This window comes from Emys orbicularis, chromosome 1 (genome assembly GCF_028017835.1).
Source record: "Emys orbicularis isolate rEmyOrb1 chromosome 1, rEmyOrb1.hap1, whole genome shotgun sequence".
NCBI lineage: Eukaryota > Metazoa > Chordata > Testudines > Emydidae > Emys > Emys orbicularis.
In genome coordinates, this window is record NC_088683.1 from 208367887 (window position 1) to 208383698 (window position 15812).

Consider the following 15812-nt stretch of genomic DNA (forward strand, 5'->3'; position numbering starts at 1 on the left):
CTCCCTTGCATGTGTATGGCTGGGGGGGAAATTTGGCACAATGGCAACAGCTCTTCTGGACCTCTGGTCCCTTTCCAATGTAATCTGGCAATTCTTTATTACAGGGCAAAATAATACAAGCTTTCAGTTCCCTAATCTGACTTTTATTTTAAAATACTGTAAGTTATCCAGGGATAAAGGGATCCCAAGAAACAACCTTTAGCCCTGGATAATGATAAAGTAAGAGTCAATTTAGGACTAGTTGAAACAAACATTTCTGTCATAGAGTTGTCAAAATGTTACTGTGAAGCCAGTTGATTGGATAAGGACAAGAAGTCATCACTGAGGGGATATTCCCCAGCTGCCAAATTCTGCTTCAAGTCAAACGTGGGGAACCTTGAGGACTTCAGTAAGGTTGCACAAGTATATTATTACATACATGTTTGTAAATTAATGTGATACAGAATTTAATTCCAGACTGTAACTAGTGAGAAAGAACACCTTGCTTTTACAATGGGAAACTAAACTCTCACCAGCAGTGTTCATGTCTGTGAAACTTACATAGCACTTCCTTAAAGGATTTGCTGTAGCTGAAGCTTTCACTCAATGTTCAGCATTCGAATTAAGAGTGCCTGAAACTTGTGCAAAGATAGCACACACTGTACAGCCTGGGCTCTCCACATTTCTTATTGTCCAGCACTATTGAGGAGTACAAGAAGCATATATCATTTTTGTTCATCCACTAGAGGATTAAAGATCATCAAAGTGGGGAACTCTAGCGTTTTCTGACATATGTCTCTGAAGTCTACAGAATCTGTACAGGATGCCTCATACCAGACCCTCCCCTGAATCGGAGTGCTCACCATATGTGATACTTAAGGGCTTACGACCACAGAAGAAATACAAAGTCAGACACAAAGAGATAAACCGTAGATTTCTCTAAGGGGAGTGTATGCAGTTGGGCTTTAGCAGTGAAGAAGCCTTTTAAAATTGAGTTTATGGTAAAAGAATAACTCTAATCAATACATATTTTAAAAGTACAAACCTTAATATATTTTGCATTTATATAGTGCTTTTTATTCAAGGATCTCAGAGCACTCTGCAAACAACTAAGTCTTAGTAACATATGAGGTGGGTATTACATCCATTTTGCAACTGGGTAAACTTTGGCACAGTCACTGGGAGAGTTATGAACAGAACACATGAAGTCTGCTTCCAATTCCCAGCTCTAACCACTAGACTACAACTCCCTCCACTGCATATTCCTATTCCCTAATGACAGCTCAATCCTGCTCCCACTGAATTCAAAGACAGAATTCCCTGCTCCCACTGAAGTCGAAGTACGGGACTTTAGGTGCATCTTTTCAGACACACATGCTTAGTTTGCTGGCAGAAAGGAAAAAGTGTCACTGCTGTTGGCACTGCAAAGTCATCATAATTGCTGAAGAGCATGTTATATTTGGCCTCAGGTTTACCAACACGACTGTCAACCCTTATTTCTGGTGATGCTGCATGGAACAGAAAGAGACAGCCACAATTTTCAGGCCCCAGACTGAGCAGTAAGAACTGGCATTTTAGAAACAAGTTGTCTGGCTTATAAACTGAGGTAACTGGATATGAAACTCACTGATGGTCAGTAACTATGGAAGCCCACAATGTCAGGTCTAGAAATTCACTTTTCTGAAACAGAAGCGGCCCTTAAATTCTGTGGAAAAATCTCACATAGGAGGCAAGAAACTTCATGAATTCATCCATCTTGTCCCGTTGGGGGAGGGGGGTTGTTTGACATACACCATCTGTGGAACTGGCAAGATAACTGGCCCCCCGAAACCCATAGAGATCAGAGCCTTTTTCTCTGCTTCCTAGTCCTCTCCAGTTTCTACAGCTCTTCTGAGGAGGGGCAAGGGAAGAAGGCTCCCTCTGGAGTTGAACAATCCAAGTAAGACTATATCAACTGAATCAGCATTACTGTTTGGGGGGGGAACCCCAGCAAATTTTGAAAAGCGAGAAGATGTCCCAGTCAGTCCCGTCCTGACCTTTGGAGCCCCAACCCTGAAGTGCACCTACAGGGACTGCGAGGGGAAGAGACTATGACACATACCATCAAGGCAGCACTCTCTGCTCTTGATCTCCCCACGCCAGATAGATCAAGGTCTCGTCCACTTATGTAAGTGCAGCTCATTGGTGAGTGTGTGTTCCAGTTCCAGTTCCACCTCTGTGCCATATCCACAGAGGATGCAACACTGTCACAGCCCCCACTAGAGAGTCTTGACTCTTTAGCCCAAGCTGTAGCAGCTCAAGCTTTTAACTCTGGAGCTCCTCGGTTCCTTCCCCAGTGTGTCAGACAAAGTGGCAGCAGCCACCTAACCTAAAGGAAACTATTCAGCCACGGATGACCTTTAGGCTTTTAGGATATGTCTACACTGCAGTTAGACACCCACGGTTGGCCCATGCCAGCTGACTTGGGCTCGAGGGGCTCAGGCTAAGGGGCTGTTTAGTTGCGGTGTAGACATTCACGCTCCAGCTGAGCCACAGCTCTGGGACTCTCCCATTCTGCAGGGTCCTAGAGCCTGGGTCCAAACCTGAGCCGGAACACCTGTACTGCAGTTAAAGAGCCCTTAGCCTGAGTCCCGTGAGCCTGAGACAGCTGGCATGAGCCAGTCACAGGTGCCTAATTGCAATGTAGACATACCCTTAGTCTCTTGGAGGCTAGCAATTAATAAGCTGAGCTACTAATTAATATCTAGCCATTTCTTGCATTTCCCAACAAAAAATTGAGAATTTGTATTCTTAACTTTAGTGCGATTCCCTCCACACTGCCATAAACTATTTAGATTTCCCTTAAATAATCACCTTTGGGAAAACAATACAAGAGTAAGTGGGTTTGAGCTTTAAAATTAATGCTCTGTAAATACACGTCACATCATGACTCCATCATTATTCTTCTAGTACTTACAAATAAACATGGTCTCATCGCTGCCATCTTCTGCCATTTCTGAAACCTGTCAAAATACAAAGGAGAAAACTGAGCATAATGTAAATGCTCCTTCCTGACACAGTTCTAATGTGCAGATCTAATGAAAGAGTTACCTACTGAGTGATAATATTAACTGACCCAATGTGTGTGCAAAGAGACTACTGAACCCTAGCAGAGTATATCATTCATAGAACGTAAAACACAAATTAAAGTGGTTAATGATCCACTAATGTCTATATTAAGGGTGATGTCAGGTGCCTTGCAAGACCCCTCCTATGCTAAATATCATGCTTTTCCTAACCACTCTGTTCATGCAGGGTTTTTTTTTAATGAAAAGAACGGAAATACATTACTTCAATCCTTAATCCTTACACAATCATTTATGAACAAACAGTTCACACCAGTTCATGCACTATTACACCTTTACAAGCAGGCACATAAATACAATGTAACTTTTTCTTTTATTGTCAAGTATTTTTTCCCTTCCACATAACGGCTCACTACGAATAGACACCCACTAAACAATGTGGGATTTTTATTCCATTTCACTATAAACTGACCTTCTCTCTGAGTTTACTCTAAGTGCATTCCACTATACATTACAACAGCACCTGTTAGTAATGTGTCAGCTAAGGCAAGGTTCACAGAAAAGGGAGCACAAATGTTTTAAGTGTGCACCAACTATTCAGGAACTCATACCCTCTATCATCTAGACCGGGGTAGGCAACCTTTCAGAAGTGTTGTGCAGAGTCTTCATTTATTCACTCTAATTTAAGGTTTTGCGTGCCAGTCATACATTTTAATGTTTTTAGACGGTCTCTTTCTATAAGTCTATAATATATAACTAAACTATTGTTGTATGTAAAGTAAATAAGGTTTTTAAAATGTTTAAGAAGCTTCATTTAAAATTAAATTAAAATGCAGAGCCCCCTGGACAGGTGACCAAGACCCGGGCAGTGTGAGTGCCACTGAAAATCAGCTCGCGTGCTGCCTTCGGCGCACGTGCCATAGGTTGCCTACCCCTGATCTAGACAGTACAGCACATGGTACATAACCTCACACAATGAGCTCAGATCCCACACAACTCTCAGCCATAAAGTGTCAAGTTGAGCATGAAGTAGAAGACTCATTTATCAATGCCTTTGCTTCACAAGCCTGAAATGAGGTCTGCCAGCTTTGGTGTGGGGCACAGTCACGTCACATCATTCCTCCCTCCACCTGCAAATACCGTTCTTCTGAGACAAGACAAGAAGACATTCTGAAAATGACAAGAATCCGTAGCGCCAATCCTCTGTTCACTAAGAAGATTGGAGAGAGCAAGCAGAATGGAGAAATGCTGCAATGTGAATCCCAATGCTCAAGTCATGATGCTGGGTTTTTTGGTCATGGGTCAGAGAGCTAAGGAGCTGGGATTCTAAAAACGGCAACCCCAGCTGTGGAAGACTGATTTTATTTGATTTATTTTTGGTATTACAGAACAACAAAGGAAAAACTCTATTTGAGAGAGGAGAGTTACTTCTTTGATACGCACCAACCACAAGCTTGGGTTAAATTTTGGTGGCTGTAAATCATGTATGCCTTTGCACATCTGGTCCAGAGAGGTAGCGTGCTTTGATGGAGAGGATGCAGTATTATTATTACTGGGAGCCCCAGTCATGGATCAGGATCCCACGGTGGTAGACGCAGTACAAACACAGAACAAAAGACAGTCCCTACCTCAGAGAGCTTACAATCGAAGTACTGGGAGTTAGGAAACGTACAATCTAGTCCAAGCTCTGCCACTGACTTGTGTGATTGTACTTACTCAAGTCACCTGACCTCTATGCAAACAAGTTTCCCCTCACCAGTGAATGAGGCTAAGAACCCGTACCCTCACTTCTAAAGCACTTTGAGTGTTAACGGATGAAAATCATTGGATAATTGCTTCTCACTGATGTCTAAATAACCTAAACTGTCAATGGTCAGTTGTTATAACTGGGCCCCCCTTGACAATGGAAACACTGTCCCTTCTTGTACAAACCAGATTTCTTAAAAATTCATGCTTCATGCACTTTGCCTGTCCAGCAAACAGAAATATCCAAGAACCATCTCACAGTCACCAGCACTTGCTTCTGAATGGAGCAATAGTCATTCTGGGTGATGGCTCCTAAAATGCGCATAGGATAAGCATGCAAGCTCCATCAGGGCAGACAAATAAACAGTGACAAGTTTTTTAAGTGCTTGTACACAAATGCTAGAAGTCTAAATAATAAGATGGGTAAACTAGAGTGCCTTGTGTTAAAGGAGGATATTGATATAATAGGCATCACAGAAACCTGGTGGAGTGAGGACAATCAATGGGACACAATCATTCTGGAGTACAAAATATATCGGAAGGACAGAACAGGTCGTGCAGGGTGGGGGTGGGGGGAGTGGCACTATATGTGAAAGAAAATGTAGAATCAAATGAAGTAAAAATCTTAAATGAAGCCACATGTTCCATAGAATCTCTATGGATAGTAATTCCGTGCTCTAATAAGAATATAATAGTAGGGATCTATTATTGACCATCTGACCAGGACAGTGATAGTGACTATGAAATGCTAGGGGAGATTAGAGAAGCTATCAAAATAAAGAACTCAATAATAGTGGGAGATCTCAATTATCCCCATATTGACTGGGTATATGTCACCTCAGGACGGAATGCAGAGACAAAATTTCTTGATACTTTAAATGACTGCTTCTTGGAGCAGCTGGTACAGGAACTCACAAGGGGAGAGGCAATTCTCGATCTAGTCCTGAGTGGAGCGCAGGATCTGGTCCAAGAGGTAACTATAACAGGACCGCTTGGAAATAGTGACCATAATATAACAACATTTAACATTCCTGTGGTGGGAAAAACATCTCAACAGCCCAACACTCTGGCATTTAATTTCAGAAAGGGGAACTATGCAAAAATTAGGAGGTTAGTTAAACAGAAATTAAAAGGTACAGTGACTAGAGTGAAATCCCTGCAAGCTGCATGGACACTTTTCAAAGACACCATAATAGAGGCCCAACTTTAATGTATGCCCCAAATTAAAAAACACAGTAAAAGAATTTAAAAAGAGCCACCATGGCTTAACAAGCATGTAAAAGAAGCAGTGAGAGATAAAAAGGCATCTTTTAAAAAGTGGAAGTCAAATCCTAATGAGGTAAATAGAAAGGAGCATAAACACTGCCAAATTAAGTGTAAAAATGTAATAAGAAAAGCCAAAAAGGAGGTTGAAGAACACCTTGCCAAAAGCTCAAAAGGTAATAACAAAATGTTTTTTAAGTACATCAGAAGCAGGAAGCCTGCTAAATGACCAGTGGTGCCCCTGGACGATCAAGATACAAAAGGAGCACCTAAAGACGACAAAGTCATTGCGGAGAAACTAAATGAATTCTTTGCTTCAGTCTAGATAGATAGGAAGATAGCTAATGTAACACCAATATTTAAAAAGGGCTCTAGAGGTGATCCTGGCAATTACAGACCGGTAAGTCTAGCGTCAGTACCGGGCAAATTAATTGAAACAATAGTAAAGAATAAAATTGTCAGACACATAGAAGAACATAAATTGTTGGGCAAAAGTCAACATGGTTTCTGTAAAGGGAAATCGTGTCTTACGTAAATTAAGTTGTCATGGGATAAGAGGGAAGATCCCTTCATGGATTGAGAACTGGTTAAAAGACAGGGAACAAAGGGTAGGAATTAATGGTAAATTTTCAGAATGGAGAGGGGTAACTAGTGGTGTTCCCCAAGGGTCAGTCCTAGGACCAATCCTATTCAACTTATTCATAAATGATCTGGAGAAAGGGTAAACAGTGAGGTGGCAAAGTTTGCAGACGATACTAAACTGCTCAAGATAGTTAAGACCAAAGCAGACTGTGAAGAATTTCAAAAAGATCTCACAAAACTAAGTGATTGGGCAACAAAGTGGCAAATGAAATTTAATGTGGATAAATGTAAAGTAATGCACATTGGAAAAAATAACCCCAACTATACATACAATATAATGGGGGCTAATTTAGCTACAACTAATCAGGAAAGAGATCTTGGAGTCATTGTGGATAGTTCTCTGAAGACGTCCATGCAGTGTGCAGCAGCAGTCAAAAAAGCGAACAGGATGTTAGGAATCACTAAAAACGGGATAGAGAATAAGACAGAGAATATCTTATTGCCCTTATATAAATCCATGGTACGCCAACATTTTGAATACTGCGTACAGATGTGGTCTCCTCATCTCAAAAAAGATATACTGGCATTAGAAAAGGTTCAGAGAAGGGCAACTAAAATGATCAGGGGTTTGGAATGGGTCCCATATGAGGAGAGATTAAAGAGGCTAGGACTTTTCAGCTTGGAAAAGAGGAGACTAAAGAAGGATATGATAGAGGTATATAAAATCATGAGTGGTGTGGAGAAAGTGAATAAGGAAAAGTTATTTATTTGTTCTCATAATATAAGAACTAGGGGCCACCAAATGAAATTAATGGGCAGCAGGTTTAAAACAAATAAAAGGAAGTTCTTCTTCACACAGCGCACAGTCAACCTGTGGAACTCCTTGCCTGAGGAGGTTGTGAAGGCTACGACTATAACAGGGTTTAAAAGAGAACTAGATAAATTCATGGAGGTTAAGTCCAGTAATGGCTATTAGCCAGGATGGGTAAGGAATGGTGTCCCTAGCCTCTGTTTGTCAGAGGGTGGAGATGGATGGCAGGAGAGAGATTACTCGATCATTATCTGTTAGGTTTACTCCCTCTTGGGGCACCTGGCATTGGCCACTGTCGGCAGACAGGATACTGGGCTGGATGGACCTTTGGTCTGACCCAGTATGGCCATTCTTATCAACAGCCCTACCATGTAAGTGAGGTCAACTCATGCTCAACTCTTTCTATTGAGCCTCCGGGATATTTTTAAGACTTCCCTGCAATTCACACTCCTAGCACAATAGCCCAAGCTGCAGACTTGCCAGTATCACATATATGTACCAGAAAGCAATATCTGATATTTCCCCTACAGCTCTCAGCCGTATTGATGATCACTGAAACACAGGGTCAGCTCTGCACAGAGATAACTTAGAGAATTTTTTCACTTGACCTTCCTCCTTCTGAAATCAAGAAGCTATTTCCGATCAATTAGGCACAACATTGTTTCCTTACCAAGTGGATCTGAGCTAACACTCCACTGGGCAAGTTCCATAGCAAGAAAGAGGACAAGGTGGGCCGCTATTGTCCAGTCACTCGGACTCCTCCTGGATCTGTCCTCCAGGGAACATCCCCCTGGGTCGATAATCTGAATATCCACAGTCTCCTTATGAATTCCACCAGACACCACTTCCAACCATTGCCACTCATTCAAGCTTTAATGAAATGTGCTTCCAGTGCAGTGGTTCTCAACCCACGGTCCAATCAGCACACAGCTGCAGCCCATGTGACATCCTCAGGGCCATACAGATAGTATATATATTGTGTGGATGCAGCCCACATAACGCACAGAGAGCTGCATATGTAGCCCACAATGGTAAATAGGTTGAGAACTACTGTTCTAGAGTAAAAGAGCCCATACAGCTTCTCCCTAGTGTGTTCAGTGCTGACTATGGCTGTGACACTTGTGGAATTCTAGGTTATACATAGTCTGTGCCCTTGCAATGGTTTCCATACGTCATGTGGATGGGTCCTAAAGTAATCCCTATAGAATTGGGCTGAGACTCATTGGTGTGGCACACTGCCTGTGTCAGACTTGTTGGGCAAGCAACTCTGGCTCCAGGACTATCAGAATGGCATTTTTCACAAACAGCAGATTAAATCAAAACATGTTTTTGATAATAATGAGGATGCAGATGTGTACTGTTGTGGAAGAACCAAAACTGCTATTTGCTTTGGGAAAGTGCGAGTGATTTAACAGAGAAAGGGGAGAACACAGTAACATCATAATGCTACCCTTTAAGGAGATGAGGATAGAAAACAAGAGGTCACCCAAATACACTTCATTAATTAATTGATAAGAAGGTACTAACTCTCAGTAAATGTTTTACATCAACTTAATGTCCACCTTTCTAAACAAGTGTTTTTGTTTCCTACACAGCACAATGATTTCTGTTGCATCAGAGGTCTTTTCAGCAAGTTTAGCACAATGACCTACTGTATTATGTTGACAGAACAGATAATGCAATATGTATAAGGCTGATGATTTTAGGGTTTCACCAACAAACACCAATGAAACACTTAAATAAATTGCTGTTTATCCCATGAACACCAGAAAAACACCAGAAATGGTTACTCAATTCATGTTGACATCACCCCTTTCCAAGTGCAGTTTGTTTATACAGGCAACGTCCCTGCTCCCCAGCTTGTATCTAAGGCAGTGGTGGGCTACGTGTGGCCCATCACGGTAATCTGATTGCAGGGCGCGAGACATTTTGCTGACATTGACCGTCTGCAGGCACAGCCCCCCGCAGCTCCCAGTAGCTGGGAACGGCGAACCACGGCCACTGGGAGCTGCAGGGGGCCGTGCCTCCAAACGGTCAATGTGAGCAAAATGTCTCGCAGCCCGCAATCAGATTCCCCTGATGGGCAGCATGCAGGCTGCAGGTTGTCCACCACTGGTGTAGACTGCTGGGGTGCACTAAAGGTTCCCCTAGTGCGCTTTAACGTAGTGTTTTTGAAACAGTACTACATATATGTACAAAGAGAAAGCCCCTCCCAAAAAACAATTTTGGACATCTACATGGAACTCAAAACTTGCTAAAAATAAGCCCTGAAAAATAAATTAAAAAATCCTGAAAACCAGAAGCCATAATTATGTATCAAGTAGACTCAAAACTGCTGTGTAAATATATCCATTGGGACTGAGCTAATAAAATTTGCTAAAGGAAACACCTCAGGTGCAGAGAGAGATCTCAAAGACTACTGTACATTACTATATGCACTCATGATACAGATTTCTGTCTAGTCTCTACATCTTTGGTTTGTCCAAATTCGAAGAAGGAAGCGTAACCCTACAACTGGATTGATGATGATTCTTTGCATTCACATAGAACTTTTCAGGCAAGGACCTCAAAGGTCTTTGCAAACCTGAAGTAAGTTTTCATAATACCCTTTTGAAATGTGTTATTATGTTCCTTTAACACATAGGTAAATGAGGCCTGAAGAGGTGGAAAAACTTGTACAAAGTCACACTGTGTGGCACAGCTGAAGATAGAACCCAGTAGTTGTTACTCCCAGTTTCTGCTCTAACCCTAAGACCATGTTCATTTCCTCCCTAAGATACTAAAATTCGTACTAGTGGAGAAATCTATTAAGTTACTCATTCCACTGCACATAGTTATCTTCTTATAGAGATGATAATGAACTTCTGCAAAGCCCAACGACACTGACAGGAATAGTTCAGTGGTGACTAAGCAAATGAACAGCAATGTTCCCATCACTATGCATGAGGAGTTCTGCAAATATCGTTTCAGCTAAGCGGACAATGGCCATTAGATCACAGGTGCAGAGTGTACCCTCAGCAATGCGGGAAGGGCAGGACAGTATACCCTTTAAGTAGAAAGGACGAGGAACTCACATCAGCTTGATAGGTGATTTTTGACTTACCGACCTGCGCTTGCTTTGGGGGTCAAGGGTTGAAGAAATGATGTGTGAACAGCCAAGTTTCTTTAGCAAATTATCTACACCAAGGAGCATTCGAGTTCTGTCAGCCCACAAACAGCAAGCTATCATCAGCTTGATATACTTTTAATATAATAGTTAGTGAAGAGAATCTGTTGGTTTGTCCCTTCAGTTACCAATATATATAACTATACCCAAGTGATAGATAGCATCCTATAAATAGTTATATGTTAAACCAGTTAAGATTTTGTAAGTAAATGGGAGAATTTTACTCACCCCTCAAAAGTTTGCAGCATTACTGTAATAATCTAATAATCATCAGCAGATTGTAAATGTAGGTGATGCCTATTTTCTGATTTTATACCTGAGCAATTTTGTATGTAAGCAAGAGCTCTAAGAACATAACCAGGTAAACTCCCTTTTTCCAATTGTATTAAGGCTCCGATCCTGAAAGCTTTTCCATATGCACGAACTATAAAATCCATGTGGAGCCTCATTGAAGTCAGCCCCACTGAGGGTCTATACAGGCACATGGTGCCAGTTGCAGGATCAGGACCTACATATTTAAATTGCTCTTATAAAAATATTTCCATTTATCTGAGCATACCAGAGTGAGTGCATATTGTTACATATTTAAAACACAGAGTTGGAAAATGTAAGTCATAGTGGCAAGATGCGCAATTTTGGTTTCACAAACTGAACTGGTAACCTAGATATAAAGGGAAACAATATCATTTTTTAAAACTCAAGCATAAGATGCATAGACTCAAACCTTTAATTCTGTCTGAATTTATGAGGATACCTGTCATTATGAAAACAAACGAGGATGAGAGTGTATGATACAGGTTTCCCTTTCTACATTACAGTAGAACTTCACTAATTTGCACAAATAATTGGAACACACTACAACTGAATGAAGGTTGCAAATACACACATAAAACAAGAAAAATTCATCAGAAATTTACTTTGTTCACTTATTTCACGGTGTAGTTTACTTATAATACTTCTTACCATACTAAAGATATCTTGCAGTATATTTTCTCAAGTAATAAAGTTTTAGTAACACAAGGCTTCAGTATACAATTCTACTGTTAATTTTTTTTCTGAGAGATGGGGAAAGGATGTCTTATTTTTTATGCCCCAATCATTTAGAGTGCAGATTAGCACAATGTAAAGTACTGAGTTTGTGTTGTACCTTTTAAAAACAGCATATTTTATTTAGCCCCTCTGTGAACACGATAATCACTCGTGTGTACTAAGAAAAAGTAAACTTCAAAGTGTATTTAATGAAAGGCATCAGCAAGGAATTAATGTTTTATAGGAAACAGCACTGAATGCACCATGGAAAAGGGCATTTTTCCTTTATAATTCAACCTACAGCATCACACCTTGTTCTTAAATTATAGGCCAGCACTTACAAAGCAGAATCAAAATGATAGGACCAATATGTTTTATAATTTAAATGGCTTGAAATAAAAAACCATAACATTACATTGTTAACTGCCATCAGAAAACTCAAAGTACTTCCTAGTAACATGAAAGGTTATCTTGCCCTCCCTTAGTCCTGTCTTCCTGACTTTTCATCATGCCTTTAAAGCACATACTTTAGCAATAAACCTAGGTATCACATACATTCATTTATACCATTTGATGCACCCCACTAAGCAGATAAATGTTTTTGAAGAAATATAGATGGGATACTAATAGGGCCACAATATTACATTTTTGGCTAAAATCTAACTGTTACTAAATAAAATAAGGTTACTGCAAAACTTTCAAGTGTCTTCCATTTCCACAGGCCAGAATGACAATACAGAACTAACCATGACAGTTACAGGGTGGAGAGGACCATACCACTTTCATCCTCACCACTGCCTGAAAAGTAAATTTCCCCTGGAGGCCAATAGAGCTGGGCTATTTTAAATGTAAAAAGACTAAGAAATTTATATATCAATACCATGATGGTAATACCTGTATTATATAAATAATACTTAATAATAATTTCCTAAATGAGACCACTTCCCAACCTGCTTACAAAGGGCCTGATCCAATTTAACTTTAAGATAGGATTGGGCCCAAAGCAATCTGTTAACATTGCCAACGAAGATCCTGTTTACATTAAGTGCAAGAGAGTAGTGAGTCATCCTTCAAAAATATATAAGGGACCAACCAGAAAAAGCCCCACAGCCTGGTAGACGTGGCCTTTAAAGATTGAAGAAAATTGGAAAGATTTTGAAGTGGCTTCTTCTGACAGCAGTGGTTTCCCTCACTGGAGGTGGGGTCTTTAGCACAGGTTTCACTTTATGTGGCAGAATAATGCTTTGTCACAGCTAAATCCTTTCAGGTCTAGGTAATGTGTAGCCCAAAGACAGAAGAACAAACCCCTTAAAATTGGAAGTCAAAACATCTCACCTCTGCACAGAGCTCATAAAGGGCTTGTGTATCCAGACAGAGAAGTAATAACAACCCTCTCTGGAAATATACAATAAATCCTGCCTCTCTGTGGACGTGCAAAGTGTTTCCACGTTGTATTTTAATACGCTGTTTAAATAATCAGTTTGCGCATTTATGGATTGGAAAGACTCACAAAGAGTCTGTTCATCAACACCTAAGTTATGGTGATTTCACCCCTGCGACAACAGATAAAATCTCTCTCCGGTCTCAGCAGCGAGCCTGTGCCTGGCTCTCCAGGAGGGGCGAGAGGGGGTGGCTATAGTTAAAATCGGACTTAGTAGCTTTTAGCTCCTGCCCGGGCTCACAGCGGCTGCAGCCCTGGGAAGGGCTTGGGAACCAAGGGGGGTGGTGTGCAGCGGGGGGAGAGGACGGATCATTTACACCCCGCGCTCCGGGGAAATGGGGGTGGGCTGCACACGAGCCATCAGAGCGCGACATGGGGCCTGCAGGCTCCCGGCACCTGCCGAGCCCCAGCCGGGCTCCGCGCGGCCCCTTTCGGGGCTGACCCGGCCGCTCCCGGCTCCGGGCTGCAGCTCCAAGGCGCCGGGGGGGCGGGCGGCTGGGCCGGGATCCGGGAGCGGCTCCGCCGGGTTTTGCCTCGGACCCGCCCGGCCCCCCCGGCGGCGGCGGCGGCGCGGCCGCTGTAACAAAGAACAGGCGGCCTGGAGATGGAGATGGAGGCGGCGGCGGCTCCGGCACAGCCGGACCGGGGGCCCCGCGCGCCAGGGGCAGCCCCAGGGGGGCGGGGGCCGCGCGGGGCGCGGTGGTGGGGCAGTAGGAGTGGGGAGGGGTCGCCGGCCAGGGGCGGGCAGCGCCGCTTGCCGCGCTGGAATGCGGGGATTTGCGTTACCTGTTTTTGGAATGTTCCGACCCGGATCGAATCCGGACTCCAGGTTCCGATCCGCTCCGGAAACCACCCGCCACCGGAAGCCGGCCCGGCCGGCCGCCAGCAAAGCACCATGGGAGTCGTAGTTCGCGGAGGGGGCCGCCTACTCTCGCGCCGCGCCGCGCCGGGCTGTGGGGGCGGGGCTATAAATTAGCGTTGTTGCAGTCGCCCCCCGAGGCCGCCGCAGCCGGCAGGGCCCGGGCCCCTGTGCAGGGCGCTGTACGCACCGGCGAGGGAGGCTGCCTGCCAGAGCTCAGCCACCGCCCCTGCAAGCTCGCCTGCAGCACAGGGCGGTGGGGGGTGCCTGCCCCAGTTTAAGGGACCCTCCCTTATTTCAACAGAGAGTCCTGGGGCACCTTTAAGACTAACAGATGTATTGGAGCATAAGCTTTCGGGGGTGAATGCCCACTTCGTCAGACGAAAGCTTATGCTCCAATACAGCTGTTAGTCTTAAAGGTGCCACAGGACTCTCTGTTGCTTTTTACAGATCCAGACTAACACGGCTACCCCTCTGATACTTCCTCCCTTATTTCAGTGCTTTGTAGCTGGTTTGGTAGCGCTCCCCGTCCCCTTGCAACGATTCTCCTTATTCTTGGCCCCCCCACTCACTGCACACCTGGGGATCCTGTGCACCCACACGGGGCAGCCCAGCCAGTGCTCAAACCAATGTGCTACGGGCTGCCACACACCGGCCTTGCTCTGCCCCTAGCACTTACAACAGTGGGTCTCAAACTTTTTTACTGGTGACCCCTTTCACACAGCAAGCCTCTCAGTGCGACCCCCCCTTATACATTAAACACTTTTTTTATATATTTATTTAACATTATAAATGCTGGATGCAAAGCAGAGTTTGGGGTAGAGGCTGACAGCTTGCAACCCCCCCATGTAATAACCTGGCAACCCCCTAAGGGGTCCTGACCCCTAGTTTGAGAACCCCTGACTTACAGCCACCTGCTCCATCGCTCAGAGCTGTGGAAATGATGCAGGTAGGTAGACCTAACCCCTGCTGTAGGCACAGCTTGGGCCACAGAAGAATTTTTCCATTGACCAACTCCTGCCTCACGGGGTGGATTAGGGTGCCCACCTGTGGTGTATGGAAATAAGGGAAAACCTCATGAAAAATACAGGACAACACTGTGTTTTAAAGGACATGTCAGGGAAACACCATTGCCCTTAGGATATCATATTCTTCTTTCCAGTGTACATTTCCACCACTCTATTGTATACAATGCAGTTAAATACCATTTTAAATATTAAATGGAAGCTATCGGTTTTAATACATCTTAAAATAAGGGACACCCTGGCTTTACTACAGTATCAGGAGTTACTTCCCTCACTGTAGCAAAGATCTACCCTCTACTGTAGTGTAAACATACTTTTATGCTTTAACTGGGATACTCTGGATTTAAACGCCGGCACCATACAATTAAACCCACAGATGCTAACACAAACATGAGATCTTCTGCATTACTAAACAGGCTGGAGCCTTCCCACAGTGCACGGTTAGTGTAAACAATGGGGCATTACTCACACCCTCACATGTCCCAGCCACTATGCCACGTGTTACAAAGCACATTCACAAAGAGGTAGGATGGCTACTGTAATATGACTGTTGAAACATTACACAGAATTAATAAATTAAGCTGTTAAATGATTTCCACAATGCTATTACAGGTGAGGCTGGAAGCACTGGCCATGCTTAAAGTTGCCTGGCTCTTCCCAATACCAGACCCTGTTTCAGAAGTTTGAGTTTTGCCCAACTTAATATACTGGACGGGACGACATACCACCAAGCAACACTAACTCTGCATTTTTGGGGGCCATTGAATAGATTTATAGTTCAGTATGGCCAAACCCATAGAAAAAAAAGTCAGTTTAGGCAGAGAGTCACCACAGAAAAAAGTGTGT

The 15812-nt window shown here is 43.2% G+C and overlaps 1 protein-coding gene across 1 annotated transcript in view; it reads right to left on the reverse strand.

Moving 5' to 3' along the window:
* PRDM15 (PR/SET domain 15) overlaps nt 1-13943 on the reverse strand; it is a 46252-nt gene extending 32309 nt beyond the window's left edge. The window contains exons 1-2 of the mRNA XM_065409474.1: nt 13869-13943; nt 2936-2981 (exon numbers count right to left, since the gene is read on the reverse strand). Of these exons, the coding sequence (XP_065265546.1) occupies nt 2936-2972 (37 nt within the window). The 5' untranslated portion in view covers nt 2973-2981; nt 13869-13943. The remainder of the gene's footprint in view (nt 1-2935; nt 2982-13868) is intronic.
* Nucleotides 13944-15812: the final 1869 nt, after the last annotated feature.